Raw genomic sequence first — 19,319 nt, 5'->3', positions numbered from 1 at the left:
TTGATTTTTTAACCTAACTAAACACTTCAAAGCGCACAAGCACAAACTATATTAGAGGAGTGGTGATCCCACAAACTTGGTTTCATGGGATTTAAGATGGAATAGAGACGTGGGTGAACCAACTCCACATGGTTGAGATCTACGGTAAAAAAACTATTTTTTATTTAAAATATGAATAAGGGTAATTTAGGTAATTTACCTCCTCAAACCCTTTCCCTTTTTCTTTTCCCCTTCTTCTTAGTTCACCTCGTCATCCATTGAAGTGGTTGAGGAAAGCAAGGCCAGGGAGAGTCTAAGAGCCTTTCTGCTAAGCTTCAAGACAAGGTTGATAAGAAGGTGGAGGAGTTGGAAGAGGAGAATGTTAGGATTATGCCCTCGAATACTAACGAGGATACTTGTATTAGAGCATTTCATTTGTATTATACATTTTTATTATTATTAAATAGGCATTTATTTTGATGTTCATATAAATCCTGTGATGGCATTATAATTAGTTTTAAATATCATAATCCATGGGTATTAAGTTAAACCTTTTACTCTTTGTGGAACAAAGAGGAGAGCACTAGAAGGGTTTGATACTTATACACTTAAATAGTTCACAAATTGAAGAACTTTTAATTGGGCGTTAAAGGTTAGTAAGGATTTATATGGCATATACTTTGACAAAGAGTGCTAGTTGAACACTATGGAATAGTGGGAGCATATGCCATAAATGCATCACTAGGACCAGTATTTGAACATGACTAGCAACAAACCAATGGCATGGGTTTTACTCTTTGACAGTCAATGACTGGGATAATTGGTTATGATCATATGAGTGGACCTCAGACTTGAGGTATTATGATCACAATGTATTTGTAACGACTAGTTTGTTACTAGAGTTGTTAGGCTCAGTTTACCTTTTGGTAGGGATAAACTCGAAGTGCGACTATGTCGGGCAAATAACAGTTGTGAGTTATCCTCAAGAAAGAATTCGTTCTCTTGGAAGTAAACGAGTTAGTATCCTATGCAATTATAAGTATGTGAGATTAGAAGACTTTGGCCAAGGCAGTCAAACTAATCGTGTGGGATACGAAGGATAGTTTGGTAATCTCACCCTACTATAGTTATCTGCATATGATTTAATTCAATGAGTTTGACAATTACCATGGCTCTCATTCGGTTGGGATATAAAAACAAAAGGTTTATACACATATAATAATCATAATTGGAAATGTTCGTAATGATCTACTCATTCGTGTTAGATTGGGTTATGACGTAGGGCTATGGGGCAGGCTAGGTGTCACCCACGCCCTTTGGTATCCTCCCATTGCTAATTGGAAAGAACCTAGGGAGTCACGCTTAAAAAATAAAGAATCAGTCTCATTTTTTAGTGCAGGGGTAAAATTATCAATTTATAATTTTACTTCATGGGATGAGTGAAATTGTAAATTGGTCTAGGATTTTTGTCTTAAGTTTAAATTTTGATTTAAATTAGATGAAGTTAAATAGATAATCAAAATTATAAGGACTCAAAGACAAAAGTGGTTTTAGTTATATTAGAACTCATATTTCTAATAGAACTTCTATGATGATGTTTATCATATTATGAAGGTTCATATTTTGTATATGACTTCATAATTGAATAATTTTTATCATATTATGAAGGTTCATATTTCGAATAGGACTCATAATTGAATAATGTTTATCATGTTTTATGAAGTTTCTATAAATATGACTCCTCTCTAACCCTAGAAGAAGTCAATTAATTCTCTAGTGAGAAAAATCCTCGAGCCCTCTCTTCATCTCTTATTTAGAGAATAAGAGAAGATTGTTTCTTTATTCCGGCGTGTGATCTAGAGGCGTGGGACTTTCGTTCAGTTCTAGGAGATCTACGATAATCTGAGAGAAATTCAGCACATCAAAGAAAGGCTTTCAAACATTAAGAGGTAATTATTTAGGCCTTTTAATAAATATTCAAGTCTTCATTAAAACAATTAGACCATATCGCAAATTTATTATTGCTTCCCCATGCTTTTGATGATGTTATTTAATTTTACGATATTACCTAACAGAGAGAAGGATGCTTTGAGTTGCTGAGGTTTGGAGAGAGAAACGAGTCCAAATGAAGCTTTATGAGGCTAAAGGTTTATGATCAAGGTTTCACTGCAATCTTGATCTACTCCTCAAAGCCGAGTTTCTTTTCATCTCCTCCTTCTGTAGCCGATCTAAGGTTCCTTCTCATCTCTTCTTTTCTTTTTGCCAGGCCTAGGTTTTGTTCTCCTCACATGCTATTTCCAACCACTCTTCTTTGGTGGCAATCTCAGAGCATGAATGATCCTTTAATTGTTATTAGGTTTAAGGTTTTGTGTTTAGGAATATATGATAAAATGTTTGTTTCCTTTTTTATCTATTTTTTAATTCAATTATTTTTCCATATTTTCTCTATTTTTTTGTTTTAAGATCTTGTATGGATCAACAGAATTTGTAGATAGTTGGAATATTATAAAGAAATAACTCTCATTTTATCATATCCAAGTTGAAAGTTTAGAAACAAAGAATTCAAAGGTCGTGATACAATTTCAAAAGAACAAATTTTGTAAATTGGGATTTTTTCATAGGAATGTGAGTAACCTAATGTTCATACATGCAGCTTGTGAATGAAAATTTTTTAAATATATTGTTTACTCTGTTTATTATCAATTCCCAAGGTCACATACAGTCATTGTTTATTTATCTAACAAAGCAATTAATAGTCTTAGTGTTGTTATTGATATATATATATATATATATATATATATATATATATTTGTAGAAAATGGCAAATATCAATGAGATACACAGTTTAGGTCCAGAAGTATGGAAAGTGGATGACCATATATAATGCAAGTGAATTTGTGTTAAAGAAAGAAAATGAAGATCAACCTTTTGCAGAAAATGAAGTCCAAGAACAAAATGAAGGCCAAGGAGAAGATAACAATGAATATATTACTAATTATCAAGAAGAAATTTCTCTTAAACCACATGTTGGCATGGTGTTTGATTCTATGCATGAGGCTTGCAAGTTCTATGATCGCTATGCATACAGAAAAGGGTTCAGTGTGAGAAAATGAGCAACAAGAAAATCTAAGAAATATGGTAGTATGATTGGCCGACGCTTGTACATGCTCTAAAGAAGGTTATAGGGAGGAAAGATTTAAGAAGAATGAAGCCAATAAGAAGAGACATCAGGGTGAAACACGTTGTGGTTGCAACGCTAGACTTTTGATAAATAGAATCACAGATGGATTCTAGGTTGTTTCCATGTTTGTTGGGGAGCATAATCATATATTAGCAACTCCAAGAAAATGCCATTCTTTGCCGTCATATAGAAAACTCAATGAAAGTCAAAGAGGGTTGATTGATAAAATGAGCCAATCAGGCATCAGAACAATTCTTATGATGAAGTATATTTCAGAAGAATCTCAAGCAAGTCGATATGTTGGATTCATCAAGCTAGATGCAAGAAATTACATACACACCAGAATAAAAATAAAATTGTCTATTGGAGATTCACAAAGATGGTTAGATTACATAAATTCAATGCAAATAAAGAACCCTCACTTTTTTTATGCATTCCAACTATATATGGATGGAAAATTAACAAGTATATTTTAGAGTAATGTAAGGAGTCTGCTTGGATCTGACTTAAGGAACAAATAAATATGGGATGTTGTTTGTTCCAATTGTAAGGGTTAAGCATCATCTACAAAATGTATTATTTGGGTGTGCACTGGTTTTAGATGAAACAGAATATTCATTTATTTGGGTACTTGAGAATTGGTTGCAAGCAATGAAGGGATGTCATCCGAAAGTAATTCTCACTTATCAAGATTCAGCTATTACTGGTGCAATTGTGCAAGTCTTACCAAGGACTATTCATCTCTATTGCTTATGCCATATTTTTCAAATATACTAAAAGTCACTTAAGTAGACTGTTCAAAAGGAGATCCAAGTTTGGCAAAGATTTGTCTTATTATGTCAGGTTTCATGAAGCCATTAAAGATTTTGAAAGGAAAAAATTGCAATGAATTACACGTTAAATATGATTTGAAAGAAAATGATTGGATATTGAGAATGTATAGAAAGCGCAAACAGTAGGTTCCTGTATACTCACGTGATTTTTTTTTTGGTATAGATATGTCTCTACCACCGAACGAAGTGAAAGCATAAACAAAATTTTCAAGGTTTTTTGAGCATAAAAATGTTGTTAATGGATTTTGTTCAAAATGTTGAGAAGGCACTAATCAAACATCAAGAGAAAGAAATTGAAACTGACTAGAAAATGAATAATGTGCACCCATCTTTAATGTTTAATATGCCATTGAAGAAGAAGCAAGTAAATTATATAAACCAGCTATGTTTGCAAAATTCTAAGAAGAATTACTTGGTAATCTTCACTACAAGTGTGAAAAATTGAAGAGAATGAAGGTATAACTATATATAAATGTTGGATACCAGAGAGAGAAGTTAGACTTGCTAAAATTAGCTTTGCATCTAGTCTTCTTATGAGTTGTACTTGTTATAAGTTTGAGTTTACAAGGCTATTATGTCATCACAAACTTAGGTATTCATTGTGGCTAATGTAGATAAGATTCCAAGATAATACAAGTTAAAGTGTTGGACAAGAGATGCAAAATATAGGAAAGTTTTTTATGAAAATGACCAATATATAGAAGAAGAATGTCAGTCTCATTTAACGCTCAGATATAGTAGTCTTTCACATGAAGCATCAGAAATTACAACTAAGGGTTCTTGCTCTATAGAAGTTTATAAAGTAGCTATGCATTCGTTGAGAAGGACAAGCGAAGAGGTTGAGAAGGCTATTAAAATGCAAAACCCTAAAATTTCATATAGTAACAATGGAGAGAGATCATCACAACAAACAATTACATCAACTGAAGTAACAATCCATGACCCTCCACTAGTAAAATGTAAAGGAAATGGCAGAATAAAGAAAGTATTTTGGGAGAAAAATCACAAGAAGAGGAAGTTAATGACGGACATAAGTTACTTTAATTGAATTGTTGCTTAATGTTTTATCATTTTTTTCCTTTCCTTTCCTTTTTTTTATTTATATTTTTTTATTTTTTTATATATACATTTTTTTTGAGACTGTGTTCTGTGAAATAACACATTTTACTTGTGTTGTAGATCTGGGGAGTTGAATCTTGAATTGAATGGCCAAGAATTGTTGGGCCATGCTATGAGACTAGATCTTGACAATGAAAGGGATTCTTATCCTCCAGCCAATGGATGGATTCTCTCTCTTTTTTTTTTAATCTTATTTTGTAGTGATAGTACAACATCTTTTGTTTTGGTTTGTTTTTATTTTTATTTTTTTGTTGTTTTTGTTTTTTTTTTTGTTTTTTTGAGATTAGATATGGGAGAATACATGATTACACAGAAGATTTGTTAAAACTATTATTAAGAACAAGCTTTGCAATCTTCCTAAATGCCATTTGATGCAGTTGCAGTCTTGTGTGCAGCCTGATAGCTAAGAAAGCCACATTTTATGAAAGTTGCAATCTAATTTCAAATTTTTTTAGCTACTCATAATTTAGATATCAACACCAGAAATGTTATTAGATTCATATATTAGATATCAACACTTGGAATGTTATTAGATTGGTTTTCTTGGTATTTTGAATGGTTCTTTTGAATGGTTGGTGGTTGCATATATGTACATCTGACAAATGATAAAGCTTTGTTATGTTGATCATTATGCAAAGTACACATGCATTCCAATGTGACCAGTGGCATTATAAATGAATCCATGTTTTCTCATTAGATGATTTTGATCTATATAATATAATATGATATGATAGAAAAACATGTATGGAAGAATTAGAAACTTTCATATCCATTTTCAAAATCATAGAGCATGCTTCCAAATTTCATCTTATGTTGGAATTTTGTATCAAAATTAGTTCTTATTATTTTTGTTGCATTTTTTTTCATGTAGGTAAGAAGATTAACTATGATGATGGATAATTCCAAGGGAAAAGTGACTTGGGCGTGTTTCTCATTTTTGTTGAGTAGCGGTTTGGTCTATGCTTCCCCAAGCATGAGAAAGGAAATGATATGAATTTATTTTCTTAAACATTTTTTTTTTGGCTTTGAGTGTTTTGTTTAAACCTAAATTAAGTTACTCTTCCCTTGTATTGTGTGTTATTGTAATAATTATGTTTGCCAATTTTTAAAAAAACATACATTACTCTTTCAAATATAGAATTTATGTTTTATTTTTCACTAAAATATCTAAATTAATTCATGGATTACAAGGTTGATTTGAGGATAACTTTTGGTCCACATTTGCACATTAGGGGATGAAGTATGTGCCTATAATGACATCATATGAATTCAACTGGTGTATAATTAAACAAAAAATTTCTTATGATAAATTGAAAACCTTTTAAAAACCATCATTCAAATGGATTGGAATGGATGACATGAAGAGTTGTATTGAATCCCACAAAAAAAAAAATGAGATACCAAGCTTTGTAAAATCTAAACATCCATTCATGAGAAATGATATCAAGCACCTAAAAATCATTGTGATTGTAATGATAGTCAGAAAGTTTTATCTGGACTTGCTTCTCTGTCCAGACCTCAGCAACTCGAAGCATCCTTCTCTCCTCTTCCAACTCTTCGACCTTCTTATTAACCTTTTCTTGAAGCTTAGCACGAAGGCTCTCAAACTCTTCACTGGCCTTGCGTTCCTCATCCGCTTCAACAAACGACTAGGTGAATGCAGAAAAAAAAGGGAAAAGAAAAGGGGGAAAAGGTTTGATAGGTAAATTACCTAACTTACCCTTTATCATATTTTAAAATAAGAAATAGTTTTTTTTACTATAAATCTTAATCTTGTGGAGTTGGTTCACACACTTCTCGATTCTATCTTAAATCCCATGGAACCAAGTAAGTGGGATCACCACTCATTACAGACACTTCTTCATTTTGTTTTTCTCTCCTTTGTTGACTACCTTCATTCAAGTTAGCAAATTTTTTTTTTTTTGAAAAATGTAGATAATGTATAAATAGAATTCCAACGCTCAACTTTTGAATTAAAAAGAAAATAAAATATTACTAATCTATTGTGAGGATAGTAATTTTATTTTATTTTTTTATAACATTGGAAATAAATAAAATAATTAAATTTTGTAGTTCAAAAGATCAAATACAAAAAGTGAATGAAATGAATAGCTTATAAGAACCATGGGCTAGCCCAACAGTAACTACCATGTAGTATGATTGAGAGGTCTCGAATTCGAGTTTATCAACTCGTATTGCATTTAGTCTCCTATGAGAGTTCTATGTGAGGAATACCTTTCATCCTCCCCTCCATGTTTGCATGACAGGGGGTTTATCCCTAAAAGGTCATTTAAACCACCGTAGGTGGTACACCTCCATACTTGCTTGTTCTTTGATTTGATGATTGTCGCCTTTGTAAAAAAAACATTTAGTTTATATTAAAATATAAAAAAAACATATATTCTATTGTATATTTCAAACTACATAAGAGTAATATTTGAAATAATTGCTAGGGAAGAATTAACATTTTTAATTGGCTGATGTGGAAGAATAAGATTTTCTCTCTTGAAAATCTTGAGTTGAGAAGATGTAATAGGCTCTCGACAACAACTTGCGTGACGTGCCATTCAGATATTGAATCTATCGATCATCTTTTCATTCATTGCTTGTTTTTTCAAGAGATGTGAGATTATTTTGATAGGCTTCTCAATCTGCTCAGGCCGCCTCTGTCTATGAGCCACATTTGGTGCTCTTGGATACTGATTGCAGTGAGGCCTTTCTAATAGGGATATGGTTGACTTAGTTGTGAATGCGTTGGTGTGGAATATTTGGCTTGCTAGAAATGATCGCATTTTTAACGCTAATATCTTACCTACATATACTATTATCTTGAAAATTGATAGTATGCTTTTGTCGTGGTTTGATGCACTTGTAGACGGTGTAAGAGTGAAGCTAGAAGATTCTATTTCTACTATCAAGCGCAACTTGGAGTTTTTAGGAGCTAGGATGGAGTTGTCCATGGGGGACCTGACGGCCTAGGAGGCTCAGGAGCTGACCACAGGCTAGTTCTCCTAGTTATGTTGGGCTCTGAGGAAGCCTGTTGTTTCTCTTGTTTTGGGTGTGTTGTATTTCTTATTTGTTGTTTTTTCTTCCTTGTTTGAGAAGGTTGATTGTCGTTTCTAGTTTTGATTAAAGTGATTTATCCATCTTTAAAAAAAAATATTTGAAATATTACGAAAATTAAATAACTAATTCAATTTTGTAAGAATAGGACAAAATTTGATACATACTCTAATATAAAAGGATAAGGGTTTGAGTTCGGTGAATAAAAATCTAAGATATAGTTGGTGTAGGACGCTTCCACATTTTATTTTATTGTTTTTTTAAAACAAGCGTTGCCTGCCACCATCCACATGATTTTCTCGATGAGCTCATCAGTTGCGCAATCCAGAACATTGGTTACCCCATGGCTTTTGAACGCCACACCAGCTTGCTTTGGCTATCCCAGTGATATTTTTCAAATGGCAGGGCCCCCCATTAGAAATATATATATATATATTATATATAGTAATTTATTATATGCTGCATTAGCCTCAAAATCAAGCAGAGCTTCCCTGTGAGTTCATCAGATCTTGAATCCTATAAATTCAAGACAAAAGAACAACAACAATCACAGTTTCTCAAAAGAGTTTACACTGAAGAAATGGAAAAGAAGACGGTGATCCCCAGAGTGGAACTGGGAACTCAGGGCCTACAGGTGCTTGTCTCACTCACTATACCAATATTCATTTCCTTTGAAGCACTTGTTTTTTCTTTTTTCTTTATTTTTTTCTTTGACTGAGAATATTTTAACTGTAGTTATTGTTGTCCATGTAGGTATCAAAGTTGGGGTTTGGATGCATGGGTCTCACTGGTGCTTACAACTCCCCTCTGCCAGAAGAGAAAGGAATTGCCATCATTAAGCATGCATTCAACCAAGGGATCACCTTTTTTGACACCTCTGATGTTTATGGACCTCTAACTAATGAGATCTTGATTGGCAAGGTAAATCCTAATGTTTTTCTTTTTTTTTTCTTTTTTCTTTTTAATTTCTAAATGATTCAATATATAGAAGAGAAAACTGAAAAAAAATTGCTACTTGTAGGCATTGAAGGAGTTGCCAAGAGAAGAGATCCAATTGGCTACCAAGTTTGGCATTGTGAGGGGGAGGCCTGGACTTGGTATGCAGGTGAATGGGAAGCCAGAGTATGTGAGGGCTTGTTGTGAGGCTAGTCTCAATAGACTCCAAGTGGACTACATTGATTTGTATTATCAGCATAGGATTGATCAGACTGTTCCTATTGAGGAAACTGTGAGTCTTTTTTTTTCTCTCTTTTCCAACATATATGTAAAGAACAAGAGTACCCCTTGGGGGCGGCGCTTGTTGTGTTAAAAAAAGCTCATAATGAAATCCATATTAATAATAATGTTTGTATAGATTGGAGAACTGAAAAAGTTGGTGGAAGAAGGAAAATTGAAGTATATTGGTTTATCAGAGGCGAGCCCAGATACAATCAGGCGGGCTCATGCAGTGCATCCCATATCTGCAGTTCAAATTGAATGGTCCTTGTGGGTTCGTGATATTGAACAAGAGATTGTCCCACTTTGCAGGTCCAAATCAAGTTCAGAGTTTAATTTTTCCGCATCTTACTGTTTGAGTTTTGTGACATGAATTGCTCTTTATTATTATGCAGAGAACTTGGGATTGGAATAGTACCATACAGTCCCCTTGGCCGGGGATTTTTTGGTGGCAAAGGAGTCGCAGAAAGTCTTTCTGAAAACACAGCCTTGGTATGTATGTACAAGTGATCACGCATTCACGAGAAGTTGGTTCATTAGCAAAGTTGAAGTATATTTTTGACGGAATGTTAGGTTCGACATCCAAGGTTTACTGGTGAGAACTTGGAGAAGAACAAAGCATTGTATGTGAGAGTAGAGAATTTGGCTAAGAAACATCAATGTAGCCCTGCTCAGCTAGCTCTTGCTTGGGTTATTCACCAAGGGGATGAAGTTGTTCCTATTCCTGGTAAGCATTTAATAAATTTCTTATAGGAATTTTTCTGATTCATTACATCTTCTCTTCTTTCTTATAATTTAGGGACAACCAAAATCAAGAACCTAGACAGTAACATTGGCGCTTTACAAGTGAAGTTGACAGAGGATGATATGAAAGAGATTTCTGATTTAGTATCAGAAGAAGAGGTGGCCGGTGCTAGAACCTTTTATGGAACTGCTGAAAAATTCAGCTGGAAACATGCAAACACACCACTTCCCAGATCATGTCTTTGAGATTCCAAAACGTGTCTTTGTTTCATATATCTCTGTTTGGATGATATAATAAAAGTTTATTTGAATCATGCATGTTTCCATGGTTGAATGAGGCCCTCTCTAGCTCTCAATTGAATGGTGCTTATATTGTGATCAAACATATGAAATGATTGCATTAGTCTCAGCTTCATTGTGTAGATATATATATGTTTGTTCATAATTAATCTGTTTTCAATTATACCTGTTTGTGATCAGTTATTATCCAAAGTTATTTTATTTCAATTTTATCTGTTCTTTAATGTTTTGTTGCAGTCGAGCATGGAAAGACTGAATTTGTGGTTTTGTTGTGTCCTGTATTTTTTCCCCACTCCTGGTGGGTTGACTTCTGGCATCTGTGGTTAGTGTTTTGTTTGATCGTGTTTTTCTTTTTAATAAATGTTGTATATCCACTTTTTTCAAAAAAAAAAAATAAAAATTGAATTTCATTCATATAGCCAATTGCATTTACAAACCTATATATGTGTAGCTGGTGGACATAAAAATATCTCTCATAATATTGGCTTAGGTGAGTGATCTATCCAATTTATACATAAGGACACAGATAATAATGTGATTTACTTAAAAATATTTTTGGCCAAAATAATTTAATTCAGCATTTTTTTTCACCCTATACGGGTGCTTTTATTTTTTTAAAACATTAATTTGCTAGTTTCTGAAAAATACTAAAATTCTGTAAAAAAAATACTAGAATTATTTTTTTATATATATATTTTTTAAATGAGAATCCAAACATACCATTACGATTACAAATATTTCATAAAATAAGCATTTCTGAATAAAACTTAAAAAACACATTGAATTCAAATGGGCAGTTAACTTGCATGTTGAATAAAAAAAACTCTTGGAGTTCATCAAGCGGGCCTTAACTTGGGAGCCCAGAAGCTCTTCGGCAGCTGGAGTTCTATTATTTAGTAGGGAAAAGGCTTCACACAGCATTGGGAGAACCCAACCTTTCATATTCAGTCCAACTTTCACCTCTGCATTTCCGAGGCGCAAATGGACATGAACATATCAAAAACAAACAAACAAAACAAAACAAAACAAAATTTTGCTCACGTCAGAGATGTATTTAAAATATCTCTGTGCAAAAAGCCTGCCACCATTGTGAGGGGATAGAGTTCAGAGATCCAGATGGAGAAGCAGAGCAATGTCCATGCCCCAAGAGTGAAGCTGGGAAGCCAAGGACTAGAGGTTCACCATAATCCTCATCTCCATTCCATTCAGGTGTTAATGGTTGTGTAGTCATCATCATTCCTATTTGTTCATCTTCAGGTCTCCAGGTTGGGCTATGGCTGTCTTGGTCTCACTGGGCTCTACAATCCTCCAGTCTCAGAGGAACATGGGATATCCATCATCATCCAAGCATTTCTCAAAGGCATCACCTTCTTTGACACTGCAGATGTTTATGGTCCTCATTCCAATGAGATCCTCATTGGAAAGGTCTCTTTCCTTTTTCTATCTTTCTTTCAAAAGATTTCACCACCTTTTTCTATAACTGCAAAGTGGCCAGTGATTATGTTTTGATGTTTTACTAGGCATTGAAGCAGTTACCAAGAGAGAAGATTCAATTGGCTTCTAAATTTGGGATTGAGAATTTTGATGGCAGCTCTCTGGTGATCAATGGGAGACCAGAGTATGTGAGGGCTTGTTGTGAGGCCAGCCTCAAGCGCCTTGATGTGGCTTACATTGATCTTTATTATCAGCACCGTGTTGACAAGTCTGTTCCAATTGAGGATACTGTAAGAACTTGTTTGATGTATCTTGTTTTTTGCTCATAATTTTAGTTCATATTGCTTGTATGAGTATGATTAATATATTTTGGTAGGTGGGTGAGATGAAGAAATTGGTTGAAGAAGGGAAAGTGAAGTACCTTGGTTTGTCAGAGGCCAGCCCGGATACCATCAGGCGTGCTCATGCAGTGCATCCCATTTCTGCAGTTCAAATGGAATGGTCTTTGTGGACTCGTGATCTTGAACAAGAGATTGTTCCACTTTGCAGGTTAATTTCCCATCACTTAATTTGTAGATTGTGAATCATATAGCGATTTTCTCTGAATTCTTACTGTAATCCCTTGCCTTATTTATTCAGTTTGGGCTAAATTAGTATAGCACTTGATGCTTCAGAAGATTGAATATATAATTATCTCTTCAGACATTTTTTGTTAGCAAATTGCATGATGATCCTCACAAATTGCATGAGATAGAATATATGTTCGATTTGCTTGTGTTACAGGCTAGATCAGTGAGGATTCTGGTTATGTTGAAGATAACCATTAATCATAGATGCATTGCAGTTTGGGTTATGTTGCAACCTTAAATTCTATACCCTCTTCATTTTAGACAAAGGCTTTGATTTCGAAAAAAAAAAAAGTAAACATGAAATGCATGATATTATATTTTCTTTGTTGATGCACAATTAGGAAAATTCAATAAACAATCAAATGAGACTCATATGACATGTATGTTGCAGGAAATTGCTTTTTGGAAATATCATACAATTCCTCCGTAAAAATTCTTGTGTCGGAATGAGAAAGTATTTCTAAGAAAAAAAAAGAGTAGAGAATGGATGCTTTCAATTTTCAACAAGATAAACAATAATAAACTACATTGTCACATAACTCATTAAAGAACCTAAAAGCTAATTTCACAAGGCAATCATTGATATCTTTGTCTGAAGACTGCTATTTGATGCCATCTGGTTTTGACATCAACTTAAAACTAAAATTAAGTATTTATCTAATTGTTGTATATGCAACGGAGTAATTTACCAAATTATGAATGCCCTGCATGCTGGCTGCTTCCAGTTCTCTACATTTGTCTGACATGCTGCCATGAAATGAATTTACAATTCCTTTTATGAGCAGGGAACTTGGGATTGGTATAGTTACATACTGTCCCCTTGGTAGTGGGTTTTTTGCCGGGAAAGCAGTTGTCGAGAATTTGCCTTCTGAAAGTATTTTGGTTTGTAATCTGTTGGACCCTTTATTTCTTTCATGATACTTTTGCTTTAAGAGCATGAAATTAGAGTTCTGTTTTCTTTTGTCAGAAGATTTTCTTTAATGTTCTTCAGGCTTGGCACCCAAAGTTCTCTGGAGACAACTTTGAGAAGAACAAGGTTCTGTATGCCTGTTTAACTAACCTGTCCGAAAAGCATCATTGTACCCCAAGCCAGTTAGCTTTAGCTTGGCTTCTTCATCAAGGCAGTGATGTTGTTCCCATCCCAGGTAATCTGAAATATTAATGTTATTCCATTGTCATATAATACGAACAAATTATCTTGTTGCATACGTTTTACATAACTTCTCTTTGGTGAGATGCATTTGTATGTGCCATTGAAGAGAGTTCTCTTGCATAATCTCATGTACTATATTGATTCTGCATGAAAAAAATAAAAAAGAAATAAAACAACCCACTGAGTTTCAAGAAGGAATTATGAGGTTGTCAAGCACAGGCTACTTAAAATATGAATTAGCAGATACATGATTGATTTGGAATGAGGAAATAATTACTTCACCCTAATGGACTACTGAATTGTCTATCATCTTTACAGAGAGAAAGAATTCTGCAAATATAGACTACAAAATCACAAGTAAGGTTTGAAATGTAGAATTCTGGTTGTGTGACTGTTTGTTGTGCTTACACTGAAACGTAAGTTAAATTCAGTTGATATGTTTTTCTGACTTCAAATTCCAAATGATGACAAAAAATTCTGTCTCAATTGTATAAGAAGGTAACATTATTATGTTTGAAATTTGGACACCAATGTGCGATTAGCCCCTCCTGAACTTGTATAAGGAGTTGGACAATTTTGATCACAATGTATTGTGTGCATGTATGAATCTGCTATACTATTTCGGTTAAACCATAATATTATTTTCTTTTTGTTGTATCCTTTTACATCTCTCTAGGTACTACAAAAATGGAGAACTTGGAGAACAACATTGGATCATTAAACATAAAGCTCACAGGAGAAGACTTGAAGGAAATTTCTGATGCCTTACCTGCAGAAGGTTTTGCTGGTGAGAGATTAACTGGGCCATTCGCAGCATACATCTGGCAATGCGCAAACACACCAGCAAAAATATGGTAAAACATCTTAAACATAAGAGCATGAATTAATATGGCATTATCCAGTGGACCAAGATCTTAAACATTGTATGGTTTTGAAATAAATGCATTCGCGGTTAATGCTAATTATCTATACCTTAAGTTGTCTCTTTTGATACATTTAAGTCAGAATGCTCTGCTTTTACAACGAAAGCATTTCTGATGATACATTTAATTTGGAATGCTATATATACCTTGAGGAAGCGTGGACGAGACCAAGGTGTTTCGATTCATTGGCTGCATATTTACCATTTTAATGAGATATCACTGGCTACCAACAGTTCTTTACACTGGTTTTTAAATGACATGTAAAACTGCATTTTCTTTAGTTTTATTTATTTAATTTTTTAAATAGTTTAGTTTGTTTAGTAATAAACATTAATGTTATATAATAAAAATGGATTATACTCTTTAAATTAATAAAACTTTAGAATTAATTCAGGAATCAAATTTATTATTAAGAAGGGTTAATATTAAATAATTAATGATTTTTCAATAATTAACAATAAGTTGATTATTAAATATTGATATTTAATAATTATTGTTAAGTGATTAATTATTAATTATCATTAAATAACTATAATTTAATATATATTAAGGGGTTATTTAGCGGAATTTTAGATTACTGTTTACAATAGAATTACTAGGAATATGATTTCCATATGAGAAATTGTACAATTTTTTATTTGGTTCACAAAATAATAATATACCTAAATTGTAACATTAAGTGATATAATATTACGTACAACCAAATACCATGTAAATATTAAGTGTTTACTTGAATCATATACAGGGAGATGAATAAAGGTCGAACGGAAAAATGAGGCTGTGTGCCCCAGTCCATAAATGAGGATGAAAACGAGGGCATCAAGGAGGAAAACTTTTGCACTATAATAAATATTCATAACAAATTTTTCACGATAAATTTTGTGATAATAAATTTATGAATGCTCTCTCGCCACTTCTTGTGGGGTTTTGTTGTTTTTTTTCTGCTTTTTTAATGCATGTGGTTAATCCACTTTATTAAAAAAAATAAATAAATAAATTCATGAATGAGGATGACAACAAAGGCACTATGAATGAGTGATAAATTTTTGTTTTAATTAATGCTAGTCAAAATTATATATTTTAATATTAAATTTTTATTTTTGAACTATAATAAAAATTTATTTAAAAATTAATTGATAAATATGATTATCTAAATGATTATGATCTTATAAAATTTGTGTCATAAAATTCTTTTTCGCTGATGCATCTAGCTAACCCGTTAACAGACTCTTAATTAATTAGTTACTTGTTAGTAAGGAAACCAAATATGAAAAATTTATCATATATATAGATCAAAAGGTCAAAATATTAAACACCCATGAATGTTTTACATGGAAAAACACTTAGGGTCCGTTTGGTGGAAATAATAGGATATGAACGGATATGATATGAGGACTCCATATAAGTAGGAAAAGATATGCTTATGATAAGCTCATATCCTATCTTATGTTTGATGCGCACCGGATCGATAAGACATTGGATATCATTTATTATCTTATTTTACGTTTGAGGTGGACCCGATAATGATAGAATATGATATGAATGATATGTAAATAGACAAAATTACCCTTTATAATATAATTATATATTATTTTTCAAAATAAACTTTTTTTTTAAATTTTTTTCCTTAATGATTTACTTATCGGTATTTTTATGAGTTTCTATTAAATTATTAAAAAACGTAATGCCCACAAATATATAGATCATAATATCACCAACTTGCAAAAATTATACTTCATACCTATTTTCTTGGAGAAAATCATACACAAAGTCATTAATATGATAAAAAGTTAGAGTAATAAACCCATTAATGAAAAATAAAGTTCTCTGTTCAATCACAAGATCGATGGAGAAACTCTTTAACTACTTCGGATGCGAAAAACCCTACTTAGTGAAATTAGCGTCCTATTTAGTTGTTGATAAGTTTTTTGTCCCAAGCATCAAAAGATGGAAAGAAGGCATATAATCAAACCCTAGATGAGTTTAATAAACCAAAAATAGGGTAAAAAAATAAATTTAAAATTTTATCATATCCTACCTGTTTATATCCTGAGTCCCCCCACAGGATTTAATATCATGTCCTCGATAAGATAAATTAGGTCAATAGGATAATATTATCATATCCTATTGGCACACTAAATAAAGAAAAATAATAGGATATGATAGTCTATCATATCTTATGGCCCTTATCATGTCTACCAAACGGGCCCTTAACGCCATTGGCGAATAATAAGTACTCTTCATTTCACCAAACAAATTAGCATAAGATCGTAATAGAATACTAGTGTTATGATAGTGCAATGCATGGGATATATAACATATTCTTTATAAAAATTTTAATTTTTAAATGAATATATTTAATAATTTATTTAAATAAATAATAAATTTAAAATAAGTGAAAATTAGATAAAATTTTAATTTGATTAACATACTAGTGTTATGACAGTGCAATGCATGGGAAATATGGTCGTAATAGATGACTATAATAATAATTTTCATACGACATTAGTGTCATCGATGATTTTAATAATAATGTTTGATAGTTAACTAAGTATAATGATGATTTTAATAATAATGTTTGATAGGTAACTAAGTATAATTGAATTAAATATTAAAACACCAAATAAACAATATTCTATTAGAGATCGTTACTCAAACTTTCAAAAATAACATACTTGTTTAAATTTTGAAAAACTTCTTTATTAATTCTTTCAAATGTAACACATTGAACGATTCTCTAACTTTTTTTAAAATTTTTTAAAAAAAAGACATTAGAAGTTTGAAAAAAAAAATACTCACAATCTATAGACATTAAAATGATAAAATGAATGAAATCATTACTAATATATATGAATGGTACATAGTTAATTACTTAAATTACTTTTTGATTCTCCAATAGGAATCCGTAGGCACGAATTTAATATTAATATTCATAACAAATTGTACAATCAATTAAAGACGACATTAGAAGTTTTAAAAATAAAAAAAATACTCACAATTTATTGACATATTGAAATGATAAAATGAATGAAATCATAACTAATATATATATAAATGGTACATGGTTAATCACTTAAATTATTTTTAATTATTTTTTGATTGCGCAATCAGAGTCGATAAGCATGGATTTAATATTAATATTCATAACATATTATACAATCAATTAAAGACGACATTAGAAGTTTGAAAAAAAAAATGCTCACTCTATGGACATATTGAAATAATAAAATGAATGTAATCATTACTAATATATAAATGATGCATGATTAATCACTTAAATTCTTTTTTTAGTCTCCAATCAGAGTCCGTAGGCGTGGATTTAATATTAATATTCATAAGAAATTGTACAATCAATTTAAAACGACATTAGAAGTTTGAAAAAAAAAGCTCACAATTCTATGGACATATTATAATGATAAAATGAATGAAATCATTACTAATATATATAAATGATGCATGATTAATCACTTAATTGTTTTTTATCCTCCAATCAGAGTTAGTAGGCATGGATTTAATATTAATATTCATAACAAATTGTACAATCAAATAATATTGCATTTTATTGAGACTATAAGATAATTTCAAGTCTTATAAAGTTAAAATGATAGAAAATGCAAACATAGTCATCCTTTATAGTTTATTGAAAAAACACCATAATAAAATTGTTCATTGCAAAAAGATTATTGCTTCATTTTTTTTTTGTGAGTGCTTTTTTTTACTTGAATTCTATATGGTTAAGAATGTTATCTACTTTATTTTCTAATGAATTATTATATTCAAACAATTCCTTTTCATCAAGTTCATCTACAACCAAATATAAGCAAATGATATAAAAATACAAAACATTGTCCTAAAAAAACTTTCACCTGTAGTATCTATACCACTTGTGTTTGTGGTTTGTAGTCATATATTTCATAAAATTGCACATTCAGTTTTTATTAAAAAAATGGTAAGACATTTTTTTTAAAATTTTGGCAAAAAAATTCTAGGCATCTCAATAGCCAAACTTCCTGTTTTTTGCCTTTATAAGCAGGGAAAACAAGTACGAAAAATCTGAAAAGTTAAAGCCCATGTAATGTTGAAAAAATATAATTGCAAAATTATGGTAAATAATAAAACTAATGTTCTTCTCATGTGATAACCTTTAAACAAGATAGGAGTAATTCTCCGTATAGTTTTTGTACTTTTCAAAATGTAACATTTTGATCCTTATACTACTTTCTACTCTTTTCAGGTCCCTATACTATTTCAAACATGCCCAATTGGGTTGAGACGAGATGATCGTCATGTTTGCCATTTAATGATGCTAACGTGGCCAACACATACTTTCTTTTACATCGGTTTAAAACTTAATCCTCACAGCTGAATTTTTTTAATTGGTGACTACAAGAAAATAATAAAAAAGTGGAAAAAGAAATATTAAAATAATAAAAATAGTTCGGATCCATAATATAAGCCAACTCGAATTTACTTTCTTCCTTTCTCCCCTATGTTAGTTTGAGTTCTATTCTGAATTAACTTCGTGATGATATTAATCCAACCTGAATTCAAACAGCATAAAGCGGTCCATGACTTTATCAAATAGGAGTCCTAAGTTAACCCCAATTGGCACTTTGGAAAATTATTTACTTAAGTTTTAAGTGGAGTTAATCCTTTGATGGTAAGGATTATATATAGGACAATACTAGGGATCCCCAATCTATCGTTCTTGCAAATACCTAGCTCCATCGGTGGGAAAGGACGGGA

At 31.9% G+C, this 19,319-nt stretch overlaps 2 protein-coding genes across 2 annotated transcripts; both read left to right on the top strand.

Moving 5' to 3' along the window:
* Positions 1-8,624: 8,624 nt before the first annotated feature.
* On the top strand, positions 8,625-10,468 carry LOC120276735 (probable aldo-keto reductase 1). Its single transcript, XM_039283414.1, has 7 exons — positions 8,625-8,809; positions 8,929-9,096; positions 9,197-9,403; positions 9,530-9,702; positions 9,786-9,882; positions 9,964-10,117; positions 10,190-10,468. Exons 1-7 carry the CDS (start codon positions 8,756-8,758, stop codon positions 10,378-10,380), a joined length of 1,044 nt encoding a protein of 347 aa, XP_039139348.1. The 5' UTR covers positions 8,625-8,755; the 3' UTR covers positions 10,381-10,468.
* Positions 10,469-11,458: 990 nt separating this feature from the next.
* Positions 11,459-15,508, top strand: LOC120278080 (perakine reductase-like). Its single transcript, XM_039284985.1, has 8 exons — positions 11,459-11,610; positions 11,692-11,859; positions 11,955-12,158; positions 12,245-12,417; positions 13,283-13,379; positions 13,489-13,642; positions 14,327-14,504; positions 15,319-15,508. Exons 1-8 carry the CDS (start codon positions 11,551-11,553, stop codon positions 15,347-15,349), a joined length of 1,065 nt encoding a protein of 354 aa, XP_039140919.1. The 5' UTR covers positions 11,459-11,550; the 3' UTR covers positions 15,350-15,508.
* The last annotated feature ends 3,811 nt before the right edge of the window (positions 15,509-19,319 follow it).

Source organism: Dioscorea cayenensis, chromosome 15 (assembly GCF_009730915.1).
Source record: "Dioscorea cayenensis subsp. rotundata cultivar TDr96_F1 chromosome 15, TDr96_F1_v2_PseudoChromosome.rev07_lg8_w22 25.fasta, whole genome shotgun sequence".
NCBI lineage: Eukaryota > Viridiplantae > Streptophyta > Magnoliopsida > Dioscoreales > Dioscoreaceae > Dioscorea > Dioscorea cayenensis.
This window is presented reverse-complemented; position numbering and strand designations above follow the sequence as displayed.